At 34.8% G+C, this 22,788-nt stretch overlaps 1 protein-coding gene across 24 annotated transcripts in view; it reads left to right on the plus strand.

Moving 5' to 3' along the window:
- PAM (peptidylglycine alpha-amidating monooxygenase) overlaps positions 1-22,788 on the plus strand; it is a 230,909-nt gene that overhangs the window by 72,300 nt on the left and 135,821 nt on the right. For 18 of the 24 annotated variants that reach the window (XR_002777318.1, XM_011378482.1, XM_011378499.1 and 15 more), the window contains exons 2-3: positions 14,619-15,044; positions 16,000-16,120. Coding sequence is in view for 23 of the 24 variants with exons in the window: in XM_011378482.1 (XP_011376784.1) it covers positions 14,953-15,044; positions 16,000-16,120 (213 nt within the window). In the remaining variant the exon portion in view is untranslated. Of the gene's footprint in view, positions 1-14,618; positions 15,045-15,999; positions 16,121-22,788 lie in introns of those variants that run through there. The other 6 variants (XM_023523587.1, XM_023523590.1, XM_023523610.1 and 3 more) reach the window with 2 other exon arrangements.

Below are 22,788 nucleotides of genomic sequence, written 5' to 3' on the forward strand. Positions count from 1 at the left end.
GTGTGTCTCTTTTACAACAGGTAGGATGTGTTACCCTAAAAAAATCAGACTTTTGGGAAATGTCGATATGAAAAATAAAGATAAAATAAATGTAGGTCAAAGAAGAAAGAAGAGCAGCAGTAGCCATTAATAACTACCATTAGGCCTCAGATTAAAATAAATTAATTTGTGGGGCAAATATGAGGGGACAAGAAACTCAAATTAGCAGGTTCCATTTTGGGAAAGCCAAAAGCAGGATAATGTGCTGATTGGATCAATGTGAAGCAGTAGGAATGTCAGATGGAGAGAACGTCAAACTGAATGTGTGGGGAAAACTTTGCAAAGTAATCAGGTGGACTCTCTAATTAGTTTAGAAAATAATATTTTATGTGCGTAAAAGTGTGGTTACTTCTCTCTAGGAATTTTCTATAATTTTATTAATATTCTTAAGAGAAAAATTCAAAAGGTTTCAGAAGTGAGTGAAACACTGTGGTGTGTACATACGTATTTTGATTATGTAATGGAACATATTGCATAATTAAACTTAAATATTTTAATGATATCTTATTTGCTATATCCTTGGAGGTTAATTGTAACTCAGTAGTTTCCCCTCTAGTGTGTTTTGTTTTTACATAACAAAGGCTGTGTTAATGAATCTTTATCTCATTACAATATAATTCCAATCCTGATTTAAATATCAAAATAAAAGAAAAAATCTATCACGGTTTTATTCTCTTTTAGGCAAATTAATACTGCTTAATTAATTAATTTATTTTTATTTTTAAATTAGCATTTATTTAAGATAAAACTTAGTGATAAAAGGTGTTGACCTCTTTGATAGCAATAAAAATTTTGGTATTTTATGAAAAAGTAATGAGACAATTACCAAGTTTCAAGAGCAAGAAATGAAGTAGGCCATCTTAAAATATTAATTTGGCTAAATAAGAATGAAACAAGTCATAGTATTTTGGGGGCTATCTTTTTTAAATTAAATTAAATTTTTAAATTTTTTAATTTAGTTTCAAGTATACAGTACATTGGTTAGACATCTATATAGTTCAGAAAACGATCCTCCCAATTGCTCCCTCCCTCCCCTGGCTCTCCACCTAGCCAACATATTAATGCTAACTGCATTCCCTATGCCATGCTCCCTATTCCCATGACCATCTATCAGCTACTAATTTGTACTTCTTTAACCCTTCACCCCATTCTCCCAGCCCCCCAAACTCCCCTCCCCTCTGTCCATCACCAAATTGTTCATTATATTTGTAAGTCTGTTTTTTATTAATTTGTTCTTTTATTCTTTAGATTCTGCGTATAAGTGAAATCATATGGCATTTCTCTGTCTGACTTAAATACCCTCTAGGTCCATCAAAGCAATATCTTTTTCCATCCCCTTCCTTTTCATATGTAGGGGTCTTATTTTCTTATCCTTTCAGTCACTTTATCTTTTGGTCGGAGCACTTAATTCTTTTCCATTTAAGGTACTTATTGATAGGAATGTAGTTGTTACCATTCTTTATTCCTGTTTTTGATACATGTTTTTTCTTCTTAAAGAAGTCTCTCCAACATTTCCTGTAATACTGTCTTGGTGGTTATAAATTCCTTTAGCTTATTTTTGTCTGGGAAGCTCTTTATCTGTCCTTCAACTCTAAATGATACCTTTGCTGGATAAATTATTCTTGGTTGTAGATCCTGGGTCTTTATCCTGTCGAATATTATTTGCCAAGCTCTTCTGTCTTTCATAGTTCCTTTGGAGAAATCAGCTGCCAGTCTTGTGGGTTTTTCCTTATATGTAATTATTTGTTTTTCTCTTGATGATTTTAATATCATGTCTTTGTATTTAACCTTTGGCATTTTAATTATAATGTGTCTTGGTGTGGGCCTCTTTGGATTCTTGATTTTTGGAATTCTCTGAGCTTCCTGGGGTTTTATGTCCATTTCCTTCACCAAGTTAGGGAAGTTTTCCATCATTATTTCTTCAAACAGCTGTTCAACATCTTGATTTTCTTCAGTTATGCCGATCAGACTAATATTTGGAGTCTTTATAGTGTCACATATCCTCTTTAAATTCTTTTTATGGTCTTAGCATCTTATCTCTTGCCATTTTGATTGAGTGTCCTGATTGGCTTTCCTGTCCTCTAGATAGGACATTCGATCCTCTTCTTTATTCACTTTGTTTATTCATTTAATATACTTCTCATCTCAGAAAATGTGTTCTTCATTTCAGACTGATTCCCTTTTATAATTTCCATTTCCATTTTTATGTTTTTTATCTCTTTGTTGAACTTTCTCACTGAATTTCCGAAAAGTTCATTGAGCATCTTTATAACCAGTGTTTTGAACTCTGCATCTGTTAGATTTCTCGACTCCATTATATCCGGATCTCTGTTCTCTTCTCTCATATGGTTTCTGCTTCTTTGTCTTCTCATTTTGGCTGCCTTTCCGTGTCTTTTTCTATGTACTAAGCAAAACTCCTAAGCCTTCCGGTCTTATTAGTGTGGATTTGTTAAGTAGGTGTCCAGTGGCACAGTCTTGAGAGGTGTTCAGCTGCAGGCCAAACTTAGCCCAAGCTTATACCCCTCCGGGACCACCTGTTAAGATTCAGCAAGCAATCCACAGGCACTGTGCTTATAGTTGCCTCAAAAGGCCACACCAGAAACCGAGGACAACTACCTCCACTGTGAGTTTATGTGCTCCTCAGCAAGGAGCACCTGAGTCGCTGAGGCCATACCAGGATGTGGCTTGGGTGGAGCCCGAGTTGGGGGAAGCGGGGGTTTTAGGGAATCCTCTGGGCAGAGCAACCTCTGTTATCCAGTTTGATAACGTCATGGCTATGGTGGCTCTGTGTCCGTGCACTGGAAGCGGGGAGGTGTCAACAGGGAACCGTGGATACCCCCAGCACTTCTGTACAGTGGGAGTCTCTCCTTGGCCCTCACTTCGACAATGTCTCCCTGTAAGTCCCTGGTACTCCCTGTGTGCAGCTGAATCAGCGCTGGTGCTCAGAGCTAGCAGGTCCTTCACCGTGAAAATCCGCTCATGGACGCGGCCACTTTAAGAGGCTTCTCCCACTGCCGCAGCCTCCGTCTCACTCAGCCGCTAGGGACTGGGCAGCCCTGCATCCTCGCCCCGTCCTACCTTCTGCCATTGCGGGTTGCTTTTTTGGGCTTCTCCCTAGTTGTAAGGCTTGTTCCTCTAGATCCCAGGCACTTTTTCCTTACTGCTGCTCCTTGTTTCTGTCACAACCTTGATTTGGTCACGAGGGATGAACAGAGCCTCTATCATCTATGCCATTTTTTTCCTCTCTTTTTTTGGTATCTTAAAACAACTCTAGCCTGTTGTTCAAGTCAAAGACGGCACAGTTAGTGCTATATTATTATTTATGGAAGAATAAATTTTACTTTTTTCCTTTAACTTAATTGAAAGAACAATTGAAAGTATATTTTCCCATTATGTTTCAATTAACTCCACTCATATTTAACAATATCGTTCTTTCATTTTGGTCATTCAGTTTGTCTTTTCTTTAATCATAGATGAAAATATCATGAAATAAAATATAAATTCCACCATGCCAAAAGAGCAGTTATCAGTACAGTATTTTTCTAGATGTGTACCAGCATGACCAGAATTCCTGGTTGGTATCCATCCCTGAATTAACAAAGCTGTCATTTGCCAGCCATTATGATAGTGGATATGACCAGGCAGTCAAGCATGGGCCATTAGTTTTGAATGCATTATAGAGACATAAATTTTTCTGAAAATCATATTGAAAGATAAAATGTTCAGGTTCTTTTAAGTACATTCTGATATACCTCAGGGCTGATTATGGGAACCACTGATTATTTTATAGTTTTATTTTAGCAATGGAATTTTATAAGATTTGATGATGACCTTAATGTATTTTAAAGTAACAATAAATATCACTCTAAATCTATAACCACTGTACCTTTATTAATAGTATATTTAATGGCTTAGGGTCCTATTTTTTTCTAATTGTTTTCTATTTTTATGAAATCTTTAGTAATATAGCTTTTGAAAAGGCTTAACAAGTCTTTTGGTGGAATTACTGGGCTGGAAGGACCTTGTTTCCTTTATCAAATGTGGATGAAAAAGGGGCCACATACTAAACCTGACAAGCTCAAGGAAGGCCAGCATGGCTGGCCCTACAAACTCAGAGACCAGATTAACTACATAAGATGGTTTGAATATAAAAATTCTTAGCTAAAAGCAGGTCATAGCCTGTAGTCACATCTAGAGACTGTAGTTTTCTTGAAAAAGGTCAAGTGTTACCTTAAGTAAGCCTTTCTGTTGTCTTTTTGCATCTAAGTTAACACACCATTGGAAAGTCAAAGTAATCCTTTTTTCCAGACCCCTTAGGGCACAATCCCCCAGAACAGGAGACCACAGAAACCCTCATTGTTATCTTGTTCCCTGAATACCATCTCCATGTGTTATGAATGTTTATTATTAACTATTCTGTACCCACCAATGTAAAGAAGTATTTCTTCGTTTTACTTTTTATCCAATCCCAGAGATTTCCCCACTTTGATTTCTCCCATCCTCTTTATAACCAGTAGATTTCATGTAATCGTCCTTAGATCTCCTCCTTTGATTCTGATGTATAAATTAAACTGCAAAACTGCCATTCTCTGGAGCATTTTCTTAATCTGTTGAGAATTTTTATCCCAGCAATTATCGTTGGTTTGGCTCAAATAAACTCATTAAAATTCTCTACAGGTTTGGACATTTCTTACATTGACATAAGAGTTTTACATATTGTCATGAATTAGTTGTATCATGATCAAAGTTTTTTTATCTGCACGATTTCTTCACCATTTGAAGGAGAGACTTAACCTTATGATAATAGAAATTCATTATAGTGTGAAACAAATGAAAAAAATAAAATTTGTGCATATATACAGCTTTTAAATTTTATTTCAAAAGCTGTAAAAATAATTCCATTTCCAAAGAACCATCTTCCATCAAGGTAATACACATAATTCTTCTACTAAGGAATAAATATAAAATTCAATAGAATCAAGTAAATAGTAGTAAACTTGATCACTCATATAGCATTTAGTACTTGTGTAGTACTTAGTAGTCATAAAGCACATTTCATTTTCAAAATGCTTTAGCAACATTTTTTTTTGGTCAATACTCCTATATAAAGAGATAGGCAAGTGTTACTAATAATCTGTTTGTCTCATTTAAATCCCAAGCACCTAGTTGGGTCTACCATTTTATATTTATTTGTTCCCAGAAAATTGATTTTGGAATATAAATGCATGTTATTTACCTCCACTGCAGATGTCTTTGGGCAATGGTTCTGCGAGCCTGCGTCTATATAGTTTAAGTCATGCAAACAAACTTGAGGCCATGACATATAGTACTTCTCAATGCCAGTACTCAATAAATTTTTGCTAATAATCTTGACATAATATTGATAATTTCCTTGAAATACAAATTGTTATTCATGATTACTGGAGCACGTTTCAAATGATTTAGGTTAAATTTTTAGTTCTATTTTTGCTGAATGACAGAGTTACTATTTTGTTTTTATTTTTAGTGTTAGGAAGAGTGTGTAAATTTGGGTCTTGTAGCCCTGATTTTCTTTCCTGAATCTTCAAGGGTAATTTCACAGTGCCTACCATCTGAAGATATCATAGTACTCTGAAACTTTACTCTAAAATGAGCTATAAGTAGATTCAGAATGAACAGTGCAAAACTAGAAAAATGTAAGAAAGATTTGAAAACTTATCCACTAATAAAGCTGAACCTGAAACCCTAATAAGAACTTAGATCTCTATGGCATTTTACTCATTTCAGAATTTTCTCACATTATTTTGTGAGCAATAGCCATTTGGTAGCACATTTATCAATACCCCCAATTTCCACAGGAGGAAACCAAAGCTTAGAAATATGAAGTGAAACCCTAAAATGGGACTTAGAACTACAGCTTCTGATTTCAAGTACAAGACTGCACTCTTCATTTACACCAGTGATTTCCACCTATTGACTCAGAATCCACTGAAGGGATGGGAGTTTTGAGGTGTCACTGGCGGAGGTCTGCAACGTAAAACAACATGTCTTGCACTTATGTGCACTATTGATTTTAGTTACCTGTGGTATAAAACATACATTTGTTTTTTTAAAAAAGCATTACTGAATCAGTAATAGTTTATCCTTTATATATTTTCTTAATAAACTAATACCAGCTGTCCAGCCTCTGTCGAGTGTAATCTGGCAGCTAATAGCTCCTGCCAATAAAATCAACCAGTGCTAATGTCAAGCATGTTTCTTAACCTCCCTGCACCTCTATTTCTAGTATTACCTCCATCTGTAAAATGGAGATAATACTATTGATCATAGAGTGTTGTGAGAATTAAATGAAATAATACATGAAAAATACTTAAAATACTGCCTGGCAGATAGCCAATACTGGGCAATTGTTAAATATCATTTTAATTATGAATAGTATCATAATTATAGTGTAATAAATCTATGAAATATTGTGATTTTTAAAAAGGAATTTTCATACTTTAAAGGTGGGAATCAATTCTCCATAATACATTGTCTGTGGGCCTCTTTATTTTGGTTAAAATTGGCAAACATAATTGGGCTATTTCACATTTTTATGTGACATAAAAACTCAACTTTTAGTTATGATATAACTCAAGGTTAGGACATATACTTAAATAATGGAGAGAGAAGGTCAATAAGGTCCACTGGGCATACTTGGTCCTCACTTCCTTGGTGTGATACCACTGGGACTGCACCAGTGTGTTCTCTCAGGCCTGGAGGATCATAGACCTCATCTTTGTTCAGCTCTCATTTTTGATTCCAGGGTATAGTGCAAATCACTACAGGGAAACTTGTAAAGAAGATTAAAAACTGGGGAAGAGCAGGCCAGTCTGTAAGCACATTGTTAAAATAAACCACTTCTTCCTAAGCTCAAGACAGCAAGAAACAGTTTAATAGCAATGAAATAAATTTACCACCTGTTTGTGCAACAGTATCAAAGAGTTCTAGGAAACATAAGAATGCTTTGATCTTCTTCAGCCAGAAGAAAATTATGAAGCCTTTCATTGACAGTTCATGGGGAGTTAGGGACACTGATCAAAGAAAACTATTATTACTATAGACTAGAAATTAAAATATCTGAATATAACTTTAGTTATATTAAATATCTGAATATATACTTTAGTACATTGTACTTCTTTCAATGGTAAATTGCATATTTAAAAATTCAAATGGTCTGTTTATGATTAAGTTTTATTGTAGCTTCTATACCCTAAAATAAAAGAAATTAAAATGTTTTTAATCAGCTGTGTTCTTTTGTTGATGGCATTTACATTGTGTGGTTAAGATGGATAGAGGGGGCAATATGTAGTGTAGTGTATATTTTATAGAATCTCTTTATGTTACTGTGAACTCAGTTGAGCAGAATTATATAAATTAGAGAATATTTTGACATTCGTGATCTTAAAAAAATTCCCATAAGTTTTTCAATTATATAATAATAGCATTATATGATCATAGATTCCACTTTAAGTACTACAATTACACAGCTGAGAGGCTTAAAGAAAAGGATAACAAAACTTTTATAATAGAAAAGGGTATGTTTATGGGCATTATATTGTAAAGATTTGAACATTTGAAATGGGAAACATAAGAATTATTTGAAAATATGATTCTGCTATGGGAGAAAATGCTTCTGTGAGTAGCATAAGAAAAAAAGATCAAGTTTAGTGTTATTTTTGAATGAAAATCTAGACATTTCCTGTAGATTTTTTACTTATCAATAAAAAGAATACTTATTTTGTAATTGCGTGTTCTGAATCTGAGCCAGGTTTCCTGTATAGTTAATAACTCCTGCTTCTGAAATCATCAGGAGACATTTAACAATATATGTATTAAAATGCTTCAGGAATAACTATGCCTCAGGCTGTGGAATCATAAACATGAAAAAAAATCTTACAAAAGAGGACAGCTCATAAAAAAAAAAAAATGTGTTGATTAACTGTAAGAAAGACAAAAGGAAAGGCAGATCCCTACTTTCATTCAACATCCATCTAAGCCCAGTGCCTGGCACTAAATATTTAAACTTAAATGAAGTATCCTCCCACCTTCCATTCTATACCAACTTCCTCTTAAAAAAAAAGAAGAAGAAGAAGAAAATAGTAATGCAAAGACCCACAAGGGAAGCATTACAAAAATAATGCAAAAGATCTTTCAATACCTAAATCAGTGGGACATTCCATGATTCACAATTTATTAAAGAAAAAGAACTGGACATTTGGCATTTAGTCAGATCTTGGATATTAGTTTCAAATGAGTTTCTCAAAAACTTCACTAAAGAGGAACAGAGCTTATTAATTCTCAAAGTGGTATATTGTCATGATAGCCTATAAGTTTAGGCTATCTCTAACTTGACCACGAGTTAGGACAGAAACCAGTGAGGCCTTCCACTTTGCTAAACGACTCTTTCAGACAAGGCTGATGGCTTGTCCACCCCTCTACCTGCCCCCAACTCAATAAAAATGTTTAAAGGAGAAAGAAAGTGATAGCTACAGAGGTGCTCTGTGCTCATCTTCTGAAACTAAAATCTATGTGTCATTCTGAGCTTATAAATAAATAAGATACCTGGTGGGCAAATGAGCAGTGTACAAAGGAGCCATTCTCCCTGTCTGACATCATCAGTAATGGTTAATGATTTCCTAGGCAGTACACCAGTCTCTTGAGAACTTCCCAATGCAGTCCTTAGAACTAAAAGATGTGTGCTGATTGGAACACAGGGATCTGTTTTATCTCACGTTAAAATATGCCACCACTGAATTTAGATACATGCGTTATAAAATAACATTTGTATTAGTCAAAGTTGAGAAATTTAATTTAGAATTATGTCTCTTGTTTTTTTCCCCATGGAAGTATTTACAGGACTGAATGATTTGATGACTAATGGACATATTTAAAGGGCATCTGGTACTGATCATGGAAACAAAAAATAAATAAATAAAATGTGTTAGTGTCGGCAAGTTCTTATTGCAGTAGAATCATATGCTAAATGGTATCCTTGAGGTTTTTTAACATATAAACTCTAATAGGTACCTGGCCAATTTTGACTTGCAAGGGAAGGATACTTCAAATTGGCTACATGTTAGAAGAGGTGAGTCTAAACAAATCCATGTGCAGAAAATGCCATTCAATTTGATGTGCCTTGCTAATGAAAATAAACAGAGCCTTAAGAAAAGAAATGAAATCAAATAAAAAGAAAAGCAGCAGCAACTTAGCATACCTAAGTGTGACAAACGCTATGCTATACCTAGGGTTGAAGTTTACCATCCTATATAAAGAAAGGTGTACCTCTGGGATCACAACACAAATGATTTTAGGATACAGCTAATAATATTAATGAGAAAAGATGGCTGGGTATATAAAAACAAAGTACAAATGAACAGACTGACAACAACAGCTATACCTCGGTGCTGAGTGGCAGTTCAAATAACTATTTCTGGGTTCAGGATCTGGGAGCACGCTGAGAGTGGTGGGGACTGTGGTGATCTGCAGGTTGCTGGCCTTGTCCAAAAAGGGAGGACACCTGGCTCAGCTAATGGTTGGTTGCCATATGGAAATGTGGGTTCAGTGATGCTAGATTTTACAACTCTTCGAAAGAATTGGAAATATGGGTATTCTGTGAAATCTTTTCATTTTGGAATGTTTACTCAGAATTCAAATTCAGAGGAGGAGTTGGGAAAAAATTTTGCAAGCCAAATGAACCTACTTTAGGATCAGATTTAGACCCTAGCTGTAGATCTTCATTTTGTTCTTTCCGAGTTATCTAAATGAGAAATGTTGGTAAGGTTGTAGAGGAAATGTTAATGCTTTCTAATATGTGAACCAAAAAGGGGAGACTAGTTTACATTTATGGCTGACTAGTTAAGGGCTTCAACTGTGGCTTCAGATTGCCTGTGTTTATGTCCTGGCTATGTACCCAGGGCAAGTTACGAAGTCTCTGTGTCCAATTGCCACTTCAGCAAAATGGGAACGGTAATAGCACAAATGTCACAGTTTCTGCGAGGACTCAGATGAGCTAAGCTATGTATAGTGCTTATTGGCACAGTGCCTGGCACATAGTAGTTGCTTGTCAGAGCATTTACTTTTTGTTGTACTTGAAGTAAACGTCCCCTGTCAATGTAGTGAGTCTGTTTTATGTGTTGAAGAATATGAGATAAGAGGATAGGTTCTGGAGTCTGCAAGCCAGGATTTGAATTGTTGCTCTACTGCAGTGTACCCAGAGCAAGTTTCCTAATTTTACTAAGCTGTGGATCCCTCCCCTGTAAAATGGAAATAAATAACCTATACTTCAAAGTACTAAGAATTCAGTAAGATAATATGTGTAAAGTCAATACCAGGCTTATAGTCAATACATGTTTCTTGCTGTAATGATTATTTTTTCTTTAGAAGTTCTTTATTTGCAAGCACTATTTTAGGTCATTTATGTCTCATTACATGTATTTGAAGGGAATTACATCACATTTGACTTACAAATTAAACTTCATCTTAATGAACAATATTACAACAGTGGCACTCTTCCAGAGCGATTTTACTTCCCAGAAGACATTTGGCAGTCTGGAGACATTTTTGGTTGTCATAGCTGAATGGACTGCAACTGGAATCTAGTGGGTAGAGACATGACAACTTTCCATGCAATGCTTGATTCTGAACTGGATTCTTTGGCTATGAGGGATGTTATTGAGACTGTTGACAAAGTTTGGAGACTGAGGATTAGATGATGATAATGTGTCAGTGTGAATATTTTTAATCTGATGGCTGTATTGTGGTTATGTAGTCAAATGTACTTTAGGAAATACACACTACATATTCAGGGGTGATGAGGCATCAGGCCGGCAATTTACTCTCAGGCAGTTAAAGAAAAAAAATTCTTTATACTGTACTTGCCACATTTCTGTTAGTTTGAGATTGTTTAAACGTTTTTAAAGTATGCAAAAAGAAAAAATATATCATAGAATATTGCCTCGCATATAAAAATAGACACATCTAGTCTCTTTTTAAAGGGATATATAGTATTCAAGCTTTTGTATCAAAAAAATTTTTTTTACCAATCTTTTATTGATAGACATTTAAATTGATTCCAATTCTTTATTATTATAAACATTCAGTTCTTTCTTGTTATAAAAAATGTTAGTAAATATCCTTATAAACATATTTGTACTCTCGTTCAATTTTTGCCCAAGAATAAATCCCTAGAGTCGAATTGCTGTGTGAATTGATATGCATCATGTAATCCGTTTAATCATGTCATTGTAGGAAACACATAAAATCTCCTTAAAATAAAATGAAATTTACAATTTGGTAGTTATTTTTATTTATTTTCCTCCCACTGGAAAGTAATCTCTTTAAGGGTGCGAACTTCATCTGTCTTAATTGTCACCATCTCCAGCATTAAGATAATCTGAGTCACGCAATAAATACTTGTTGCGTGACTTTTATTTATTATGTATTTTATTATGTGTCTGGCATTGTTCTAAGGACATGAATTCATTTATTCCTTGTTACAACCCTATGAGATAAGTAGTAGGATTATTTCCATTTCGCAGATGAGGAAACTGAGACAAAGAATGGCTAGATCCTTGCCCAGTTTTACAAGGCTAGTAAATGGTAGAGCCAGGAGTCCAGGTGGTTTTTCTTCAGTTTGCAAGTTCTTAGCCACTATACTATACTGATTCTCTCTTGTCGAATAAATGAATCAACAAATGAATGATCAATATATTTGATTCTTTGACCAATTACAAATTTCAATTCTTTTTTTTCTTTTTCCAAATAAAAATTGAAATGGACTGCTTGTTTTATAAAAGCCAGATTCGTTTTTTGGTACTCGGTACCAGGCTGTATTTTGCTATGTAATAGTACTGCTCCTAGAATTAATATCCGTACAGGTATAAACTATAAATTATTCTTACTAAGAACTGATGGATGTGTAAACAAAATATTTGCTTTGTATTATAAATAAAACAATAAATCTGGATCTGCAGCTAGAGTCTAGGAGGCAGAACCTATGTTACATTATTTACATTTTCAAGCACACCCTCTGCTCCCCACCTGGGCTCCTGTGCCCCTGCCATTCCCTGCACCTGGAATGCCTGTGTCCACCTCCCACAGTGGAAACCCAGCCACCCTCCAGGCTCCCCTTAGTAGCCACTTCTCTTATTGAAGACTGCTTTGTCTTTTTGTCCTTTCTTACCTTTCTTATTCTCCTCTTGAAGGTTGAAGTAATCTTTCTTTCTTCAAAATTCCCTGAGTCCTTTTTATAGTACTCTTATAATACTACATTGTAAACATACCTTATGTTAATTGTGTCAAGTGCTCATCTCCCTTAATAGGCTATATTCTCTTTTATTCATTTTATAAAATATAGTTTTACTTATGTTAAAGCCCTAAAATGTATTACAACATACTGTACAGAATATGAATTTAAGTATGTGTTTTGAATGAGAGAATGAATTCTCTCTAGGAAATATGTTTAAAATTTTAAATCCTAAATCAGAAGACTACTAAATTTTTTTGAATATTATATATTCAAAAATTATCAGGAATTGTAAAATAAATGAAATGCTTAGAGATGATTTTTTTCATCTAATTTTTATTCTGTCTCTAGTTTACAAGGCATCAAGAACCAAGAAACATAATTCGCTTTTATTCCTATAAAATCTTTTGTTCTGTTCATGGCTACAAATATCAACTTTGTTTCCACCCACAACTTTAGTTCCCCTTTCTTTTAGTGGGTGGTTTAGGGACATCATAGGTAATAAAATCAATCAAAGGGATAAGTGGAATTTTTTTTTCAAAGGCTAGTATTTAAGGATGTGTTCCTGTGAATTTTAATATTAAATTTGTTTTCAAGTGTTTGTATAATACCAAATCTCCCTGCCACCTGGAAGAAGGACTGTCCTCGAATCTTGTTCTTCATGAAACAGTAAAATATAATCTCTATATATAATAAAAAAATAAAAGAACTTTAGGGAATGTTAAGTATTGTCATTAGGATTATCCTTTGTTGCTAGCAAAGGCAATAGCATAGCTTTCAGGCCAATTGTTTCTATTCCCCCATAAGGAGTTCTTTCCTTTACCCAGGGACTAAGACAAAGCTGAAGAGTTTTTGTTTCTGAAAGCTCAAACAGCAAGCCAAAGAAAAAGTTCGAACAAATGTCATCAGTCTTTTATAAATGACATTGCTTATGTAAATTAGCTGTGATCCTTGGGTGCTGGTGAACCCCAAGCCTCCTTGCAGTGGTTGGATATTATGTCATGTTTTATTTAAGTTTGGTGGTCTTCCGGAAAGTTTTGGCCATAAAGTCTTCACCTTTAATTCTAGTTTATGCTTTTTTGTTTTAATTTCAGGGTTTGTTTGTTTTTAGATTAGCTTCACCATCTTGTGATTTCCAGAGGATAATTTAGAGGCTAATATATTATTGTGGAGCACTGCCATAATATCTTACTGATTTTTACTTTTTATCATTATTCGTTTGGCCATTGGATTTGAAGTTCCCCAAACCGAGTTTATAATTAGTGATTAAAATCAAACTTTAAAAAATCTTTTCTTTTAGAGATATTTTTATATTGTGAATGATACATTTTTAAATAATGCTTTCTGACTAAAATTTACGAACTTGACACATAGTCTGAAATATGTTTGGAACACTAGTAAAGTCAAAACACGCATATTTTATAATTTAGCCCAGTTGATTCCTCTTCATAAAATGTTTAGGTAGCCCTAGTTCTGCGTGGCCTCTCATTCGTATTCATGCTAAGTTCTTGATCATACTCTTTGTGTATAAATCCATTTGGGGGTCATCTGAGATTCTCCCTGCTGTATCTAAATACATTGCACTGTAAATTTCCAAACTATATTCAAGAAAGAATGTTTTGAGAGGCTTGCCTTATAAGTAATTATTACTTTGTATATTAGATGCAGAATTTTTAAATAAGCATTTACATTTCATATATCATGTTAACTGTAGCTTTTTGGTTTGTTTTAAAATATTCCTGAGAACTTCAATTGCTTCTGTGATGATCATTCTTGGCAAGGGGTATCTTTCTCCTTAGATCTGTAGCTCTGTGGTGCATATACATAAACACTCCTTTGTTCTCAAAATCTTTTTCTATCTGATTACTGTTGTGTGCAAGTGCTTTGTCTCTGCTTCTCTTCGTTTTTTTTCCTTTTTTTTTCTTCTCGTGCCCTTAGCCTGTCATTTGTGTGAATAAGTTTGTTTACATTCAGTGGAGGTATTAAGTGCATTTTGAAGATAGAAAGGAGTGATAGAAGTAAGGAGAAGAAATCAAGAGAGTGGGGTGGATGAGAGGGAAAAGGAGGGAAGAAGTAGGAAAAGAAAAGGAGAGTGTGAGAGAGGAGGCAAAAATAGGGGCAGAATAGGGGCTGTGGGGGTTTGTGAAATTTTGGGGGCTGGTCCTGAGGGAGGGAGAGCAACAGACCAGCATTTTCCCCAGGCTTGGGCTCAAGCTTGTGAAACTACGAATGTATTAAAGAACCTCAACTGGGATTTGCTGAGGACAAATGCTGTAATGTGTTAGTCATCCATTATCTGCTTCTATTTTTGCAGGTTCTGAATGATGACTGACGCGGGTTTGTGTGATATCTCTCACAGTCACTGTCATTCCCCAGCGATAAGGAACCCGCACGTCTAGCCCCAGCACCAGGGCAAAAAGCAGCTCTGGAAGGAGGAAAGCTTCCGCTTGCGGAACCGGACAAAAGTGCAGCCTGCTCACGGGTTTCTTATCCAGACACCCCGCCTCGGCCAGCTCGCAGCTCTCGCGGCAGGCGGCGTGTGGCCGCCGCAGGACGCCCGCCGCGCGCGGCCATGAAGTAGCGGCCACCGGCCCCAGCCCCGCGCCCGCTGCCCGGTCCTCTTCCGGCGGGGCCGGAGCCGCGTGGACATGGCTGGCGTTCGCAGCCTGCTGGTTCTCCTCCTCCTCGTTTTTCAAAGCAGCTGTTTGGGTTTCAGGAGCCCACTTTCTGTCTTTAAGAGGTGGGTGTTTCTTTTCTTTTTTTTTTAAATAGGCAGAATGTTGTTTGGGTGGTTTCTGTGCATGCTGTTGAAAAATGTGATCACTTTTACGAACCAGAGTGTCGGAGAAATGTACAGGTTGATTTACTTTGCTGAAACGACTTGGAATTGTAGCACAGTAACTTCTCGTAAAGTCCCCCTTACAGAAAAAGCCCACTGTATTGTAGCCAAGCTGCACTGGCTTTCAAAACTCCAATTAGAAGTTGTGATTTCCAATACAGATTGCTCCCTCTTGGGGAGATATTTCAGGAACTGCAATGTAGTCGTTTAGACTTGAATGCGTTCTTGTTTATAATAGCTTGAAGAATAAAATATCCGTATAGGTAAGTGATAAGGAGAAGCAGGTCATGGATTGTAACCATGAGAAAACATTGAGCTGTATACACACTCCTCATAATTACCATATTAAATATTTATGTTCTTGTACATTTGTAATTCACATTGCAGTCCCTCCACCCCCATACAATTTTGCCTCCTAGCATTATTATTTTTGGTTTTTGTTTCTGACTGATAATACTGGACACGCATAAAATAGTTACAAAAATTTTACTGGGTCACAGTTAATATTTCTTTCATTAGAAAATTGGCAGGCTTATGATAATTTCTAATTTATTAATACTGTATTTTCATTAATTAGAAACTGATAAATATTTTGACAACTTATTGAATCACATTTTAAATATAACCTGCTTGATTGCTTTGATTATATTTTGTTTACAAGTTGGGTATATATTGCTCATGGGTTATAAAATGCAATTCCAGGAATGTTTTAGAACATTATATAAGTTATTACATGTTTTCATGGGGTCTAAATCAATAATCTTTAATCTTATAGTTATATAGTTCCCTTTTATTTTCCATCTCAAGTTAAGATCACATTATGTTCAAGGATATTGAAATTGTCTTCTTTTGTAAGGTTTAAAGAAACCTCAAGATCATTTTCCAATGAATGTCTTGGTACCACTCGACCAGTAAGTCCTATTGATTCATCTGATTTTACATTGGATATTCGCATGCCTGGGATTACGCCTAAACAGGTGAGAAGAATTCTGTATTTTGTTTCACTTGTTCTGTGTACAATCTATAATTAAAGCAAAAAACTGCATTTACAGCAGTAGTGCCTTCTTTAAAAATAGGTATTTGCTTTCAAGACTTCTCAGGGCTAGAATAATTGAATATTATAAAGGGGAGCAAATCTTTCAAGGTAAATCTTTTAGTTAATTTTTTTTAAAAAAAATTTTACTGATATTGTTGTTTGTATTTTGAAATGGAACCTTGAAATTTTATGTTTTGAAATTCTCAATGGAATACCTCTGTACTGTAACATGTAAGTATTATTAAAATATGTGAAAAGTTTTTCTAATAAAGGGAAATTATATTGAGCAGCTACATCTAAGAGATTACTTTGTTTAAATACCCTTCTATCACAGCCACAAGATGAGTAATGAAAGCCCGTGTTTACTGCCAAGAATGTGAAAAACAAAATATTCCATATTTTTAGAAGTTGAGAGAACTATTCATACAGGTGGTTGATTATGAGTTTTCTTTAGCACAATTTGCTTGTTATAAGAGATATATTTTGAAGAAATGATGGCAGAATTCATACAAACATGACTTATAGAACGTTTTGAGTAGAACTAGGTTGTTACTAGGGCTTTCCCAATTTTAGATACACACAAGAAGCTCAAACCCACTGCTGTCGTGTGTGCAAGGTGTTTCATTAAGCATAATGAAAGGCCAAAATTAATTATGCTTTGCAACCACGCAGTGCAGGGATTTATGTGTGTCATTAAAAGATAGTCCTCTCCTTTCTAAGGCTGCCGAGAGAGACCTGGGTGTTGTAGAGCTGCAGTGGCTGATGACTCATTGTTGCAGATACCATTCTATTTTTCTTTTCTTTTCTTTTTTAAGTACTGAGAAAATAAAAATATTCTACTTACTGGGAAGAATTCTTTTGAAACTGACATCCAGAAACTCTAGAAAATGCTCATGGTCCTTTTTGGGCGAGTTAAGGATTCACAGTCATTTATTTGAATATCTGTATGATCTCACTCTCTGTAATTAACTACTTTTACTATTGTAAAAATTATCCTCACTTCCGTCCCCCAACCCCTGAACATCCTCATATGACCAGGCAAATGACTCTTTCGTAGGTTCAGTTGTTAATGTCCTTCAATTCCATAAGCTCTTTATTTAATATTTAGCCAAAAGAGATGTAATGAGATTAGGAATAAGAGGGAAGAATGACGACAGCTCCTCATTTGTGAAGTGTGCTTCTTCTTCACGTTTTTCACTTTTAAAAATGATTTTCTCCCTATATTTGCTTAAACTGACCTTATATTACTTCTTTAAAAAAAATCTACTGTGATCTTTAAGCACTTTTTTTTCTCAAGAATATCATTATTTTCTCATATAGTCACTTGTTGTGGTTCATTATGTTTTTTTCTTCTCATTATTTTGCAGTAATAACATTTAAAATATTTAACAATAATAAGAAGTAACTGTGTTGAGGTCAATATTCTCAGAAAGAATTCCTAGAGGAACTGATTATAAAAGAATATAGAGGAGCTCCATTTTCATAAACTAAAATGTGTTTACTCATTTTTATAATTTTATAATTATCAAAATAACTCCATGGGAAAACATGTATTAATTCTCGGCTTGTTATTTTGCATTATCTGAATTTGTCTTATGCCGTAGACACTTGTTGGTTCCCTTCCAGCATATAATTCCCCATCACTCCTCTTTTTGACTCCATGGGGTTTCCAGGAGCTGTCTATCCGGGACCCAGAGGTGAAGCAGATGAACTAAGATTAGCAGATCATTGCATCCTAGCTCCCCTTCCACAGTGACTGGTTCAGAAGAAGGTACATGACCTAGACCAGTCCAGTAAAATCTTAGGACTTTTGCTGTGAATGCACCTTTCTGTTGCATGTGCGCCAGAGGCATGTAGTCCTGTGGTCTGCTGCGTTCATGAGGGGAGCCATGCCTAGAATTAAACTAATACCATAGAAGGCAATGCAGAGATACTGAAAGAATATAGATAGGTTCTTGGTGACATTACTACTTAGAGAGTTTTTAATTATATTAGCCTTTCTTGTTTCAACCAGGTTGAATTGGGTTTTCTCTGACTTGTAACTGAAACCACCTAACTAGATGAGTGATTCACTTGTTCTGCCTGATCAGTTCGGAACTGGTTGTTGAACGTTTCTTTCACTTTCCCCTATCACTATTGACTGGATGCTACAAGTACTTACTGACTTGATCTGGCTGACATACAGATTATATACCTCGTAAACCTTCATGAGAAGTGGTAGTTATACTACCTACTCAGTTTACTCAGAGGTGGTTAAAGAAATCCCATACCTCTTTCCTCTTAAACTTGGTGTTCTTGGTGAGGAAGATGTAGAGCTGTAATTGTGTGTGTATTTTTGTTGAAGAAAGTATTCTTAAAACGCAGATAACACTAAATTTAATACTAAAAGAAAAGAGATAAGGAAAAGAAAGAAAAATGAAAATATATTATAGGAAAGAAATAAAAGATAAAAGGAAATAAGAAGAGTAGGCCAAAAGAAACAAGAAAAGAAATACAAGAGAATAGAATGATCAAGGACAAAAATAAAAGGAAAAAGAAATCAAGAATAACTATAATATGAAGAACAGAACATTTTTAAAAATTATATAAGAAAAAAGGAGTGAGGAAACTATAAAAACTAGGAAAGGCATTAAGGAGTTAAAAACATTTTTTTCTTTTATTATTTGTTTTTCTTTTTTTAAAATGGCAGAAAACCAAGAAGAGCTACAAAGTTGAAAGAAAGAAGGGACTGGGAGCCAGAAGTTGATTTGGTAATTAAAGCCACAATGGTTAAAGAGATATATTCACTCAATAGATTTTTTTATAAAGTACACCTTAACTTTTGGCAGTAATGAAATATACATCAATGAATCTGATGTAAGTCCTTTCCTTAGAGAGAACCTGAGCTATATTATAGACAGTAGAAATAACTAATTTTGCTTGTGGAATACAGGTCTAGATTAGTGTCTTATCGAAGAATATCCAGTCATGCCAAGCCTCTGAGTTGCAGCTCATTCCATACCATCATAGACTTCAGAGCAGCCTTTAAAGTTTGCGTCCATTAAACCACCTCCAAAGAATCTGGGCAACATAGCTTATTATTTCATGCGATGTCAGTATTATGATCAAAGTTAGCTCACTGTTTCTTTTCTCTGACTTGAAATTAAAAAAATAATTTCTATCCTCTATTATAAATTTCTCATTGATCAATGTTTTTTTTTTTTTTTTCAGGCATTGGGAAGATTAGGGAGAAAAATAACAGCTTTTAAGTAGCCTAGAGTAGAATCTGTTGTCCGATGGCACTGGCTTCATATCCAGCAGAGCCTCGAAGTATGGTATCTCCAGACTCTTTTTTTTAGCACTTTGTCTTTCTCGTTTGATTCCCTTTCTCACCTGGAACCCTGGGGGCTTTTGCTGTCACCAATTCTCATTTCAACAAACAAAACAATTTGATAAACTGCCAGTTCATGGTCATAGTAAGGTGCTATCATCAGTTTGATGTGTTAACTAGCCCACCGGGGGTTAATTGTAAAATAAAATAAATGAGGCATAATTACAGTGATTTTACATAAAGCTTATTGTCTGAATTTATCAAATCTAGTGGACTAGAATGTAGACTTTGGGGCCAAGCTAATAGAATTCTTATACCAACTCTTGCAGTGTCAATTCAAGTATGTTCCTTAACCAGTAGTCCTGCTCCTTCATCTATAGACAGAATAATAGTGTCTATACAGGATCATTCTGAGGACTAAGCAAGGTAATATCAGTGGCACGTTTAGTTGCCCTGCATGTGGTATGTTTTCAGAAAATGTGAACTCATATTGCTACTTTTATTATATGTGTCAAGAAAAATGTGAATGAGTCTTAAGATGTGGAAGAAATTGCCAACCCTTACGCTTTCAGTAATGACCTCATGGAGAAAGTAAGACATTGTAATAATTTTGAAGGAGAGGAAAAGTAACTAAATGAAAAAAAATAGAAAGTACGAACCTGGGCAAGAGAAACCTAGAGAAAGTAAGGGAGGAAGTAAATCTTTCAGTGTGCTTATCCTTAGGTAGTTGTTTCCATTAAATGTCCCTTATGATCAAGGTTTTTATATATATTTTATACTGCTTGCAAAAAAAGTTGGCAGAAGTGGTTTCGTCAGTAGGAATCCTTAATTTTTTTTCATATCAGTTTGAAATCCGCCTGGATTTCTTCTTGTTGTTTAGGACTTTGTATATTGACCTTATAAAAAAAAGATCACTCTTTTCTAAGTAAGTCCTTTCAAATCTTAGCTTTATATAGCGTATTATTTGTTACTTGTTCAATTTAGATGCTCTGCAGACTTACAGATGCAAACTAATTAATAAAAAATATAATTTTACAAAATTAAATATTTTCTTTGATTTTTTTTGACATTAGGATGTGTTAGACTGTCATTAGTATAGTCATTTTTCTCTCTTATTTTGGGAGCAGTTTGAGAACTATGGAAAAATATACTTTCTCTTTTTGAACCTCTTGCAAATTCTTGTCTCATTCTTTGTGTTTTGAAGTCACAGATAGTGTTTTGAAATCAAAACAGCCTTCCTCTGTGTTCTTTAACACAAATATCTATCTCTAGGAATGCCACGAAATAGAACAATTCTGAGTTTAAAAATTGCATCAGATGCCCCAGAGCTGCAAGTTGAAAAACCTGAAATTAGTCTTAAGTTATCACTTATTTTAAAATAATGTGAAAGAATGTAGTCATTGAAATAAAACTAGAATGAACAAAATACTACTACAAAATTTTTTCAGAAGCTTCTTACACTTTATTTTTGCTTTATTCTTAAAAATGAATAGTTTTCATTTTCTAACAGAAAAAGGAAGAGATTCCCCTTGCCTCAACAATGCGTATATAGCCATGTAATAAGAATCTAGCATTTATAGGATTTTCTTACTACATCAATTTAAGAAATAAATTTTAAAATATCAAGCTGTAATCATCGCATCACTTATAAACAGCATTTGCTTAGGTTATGTTTATCAAAGAGGTGATATCCAAATTAAGTTCAGAATTGCTGTGGTGCCTTATTTTCCTGAAGTTCAGAATGCTGATTAAATTTGACTTTTTCATGAGAAGTCACTTAGTTGAACAGAATTTTGGCTTTTGGCTGATTTGGAAGATAATATAATCTGTTAAATCTATATATTTTAATTCAATCATTATATATTAAAAAAAATATCCTCAGTCAGTGCTTAAAATTCAGGACAAAATTAGCAAGGACCCCAGAAAAATGCTTTATGGAATAATTTTTAGTTCTTTGAGGGTTGTGATTTACTTGTCCTTTTCTCTAGTAATTAGTATGTAATATTATTTATGTTTTTTTGAGTACAAGAATAAGAAGAGAGACACCCCACACTTGGATTTCTCCATTTCCTCTTACATGCTGGGCTGACTTTTAGATTAAGCCTCATTGCACAATGGGAGAAAATTAATCTGTGGGCACCAGCAGCCTACTGGGCACCTGTGGTATGTTATCTGTTATGCTCCCTAGAGAAAATGGATCCAGGCTCTTCTCAAAGCATCTGGGTGATTGCTGGGAAGTGTTCAGAGAATACCCCCACTGACTCCAGAGTTCATACACCTGGAACCCCTGTGGATTCCCCGACCATGTTCTGTTGTTCTCTAGTTGTCTCACATGTCTGCCAATATACCCTTACTCTCATCTAATTCAATCTGTACACTAGGACAAACATGGCAAATGGGTTTTCTTTTTGACACAAGTTCATTTGAGTGAAAGAAGCTACTGGAAAGTGTTAGGAATTATCAGGCCATGAATGTGAAAGACAGAAGTAGTGGCTCCAGTAGCCAATCCTGCACCAGTGCATTTCTGTTGCTTAGAAAAATAGACCATGGGTGAAGACTGATTGCATTTAAGAAATTGTTTTAAAATGTACATGATTCATGGCTCTTAGTATTTCCTTTTCCTCCAGTCTTAGTTGTTTTTTTTTTTTCCCCTCTCACATAAAGTAAAAGAGGCATGGTGATTTTGTTATTTAAGAAAGGAAATCGGAAAATGTCCTAATTCTGGATTAGCATTTGCAATTTATTTAGAAAGGCGATGTGTATAACATTTCAGGGTTTGGAAAAGAGCAGCAAGAGCGATAAAAATGTTATACCTCAGCCCTTCCCCAAACTGAGGAAGTAATATTGTCTATTTTACCAATGGAGAAGTTGATAGTAGAGAAAATTCAGTGATTATTAGAAAGAATGGTCACCAGGCCCTTGTTTTGTTTACTTAGCTGCCTCACATTAAATTGTTTTTCCCACTTTCTAATTTGAAAGCTCAACTTTGGTATCATTTAAGATGCTACAAGTCAAATTCTTAACTTGTATTTATTTGTATAATTCACCCCTTGCTTCTTCAGCAAGCCTCAGTTCTACATATTAAATACAAAAATGTTAAATAGATCTTACAAATGGCAAATTATAATTGCATGTAGTATATTGCTAATTATTTAAGTTTCAATTATGATGCTTCCTCTTTATTTTTACTAAAACCTATTTAACAATGTTTTCCTCTGTGAGAATAATCTAAATGTGTCACTTATCTGCAAATATGCATTGACCTTTTTTTCCTTTATTAAAAATGAGAGACAGGAGAC

The sequence above is a fragment of the Pteropus vampyrus genome, unplaced genomic scaffold (genome assembly GCF_000151845.1).
Source record: "Pteropus vampyrus isolate Shadow unplaced genomic scaffold, Pvam_2.0 Scaffold11, whole genome shotgun sequence".
NCBI classification, from domain to species: domain Eukaryota; kingdom Metazoa; phylum Chordata; class Mammalia; order Chiroptera; family Pteropodidae; genus Pteropus; species Pteropus vampyrus.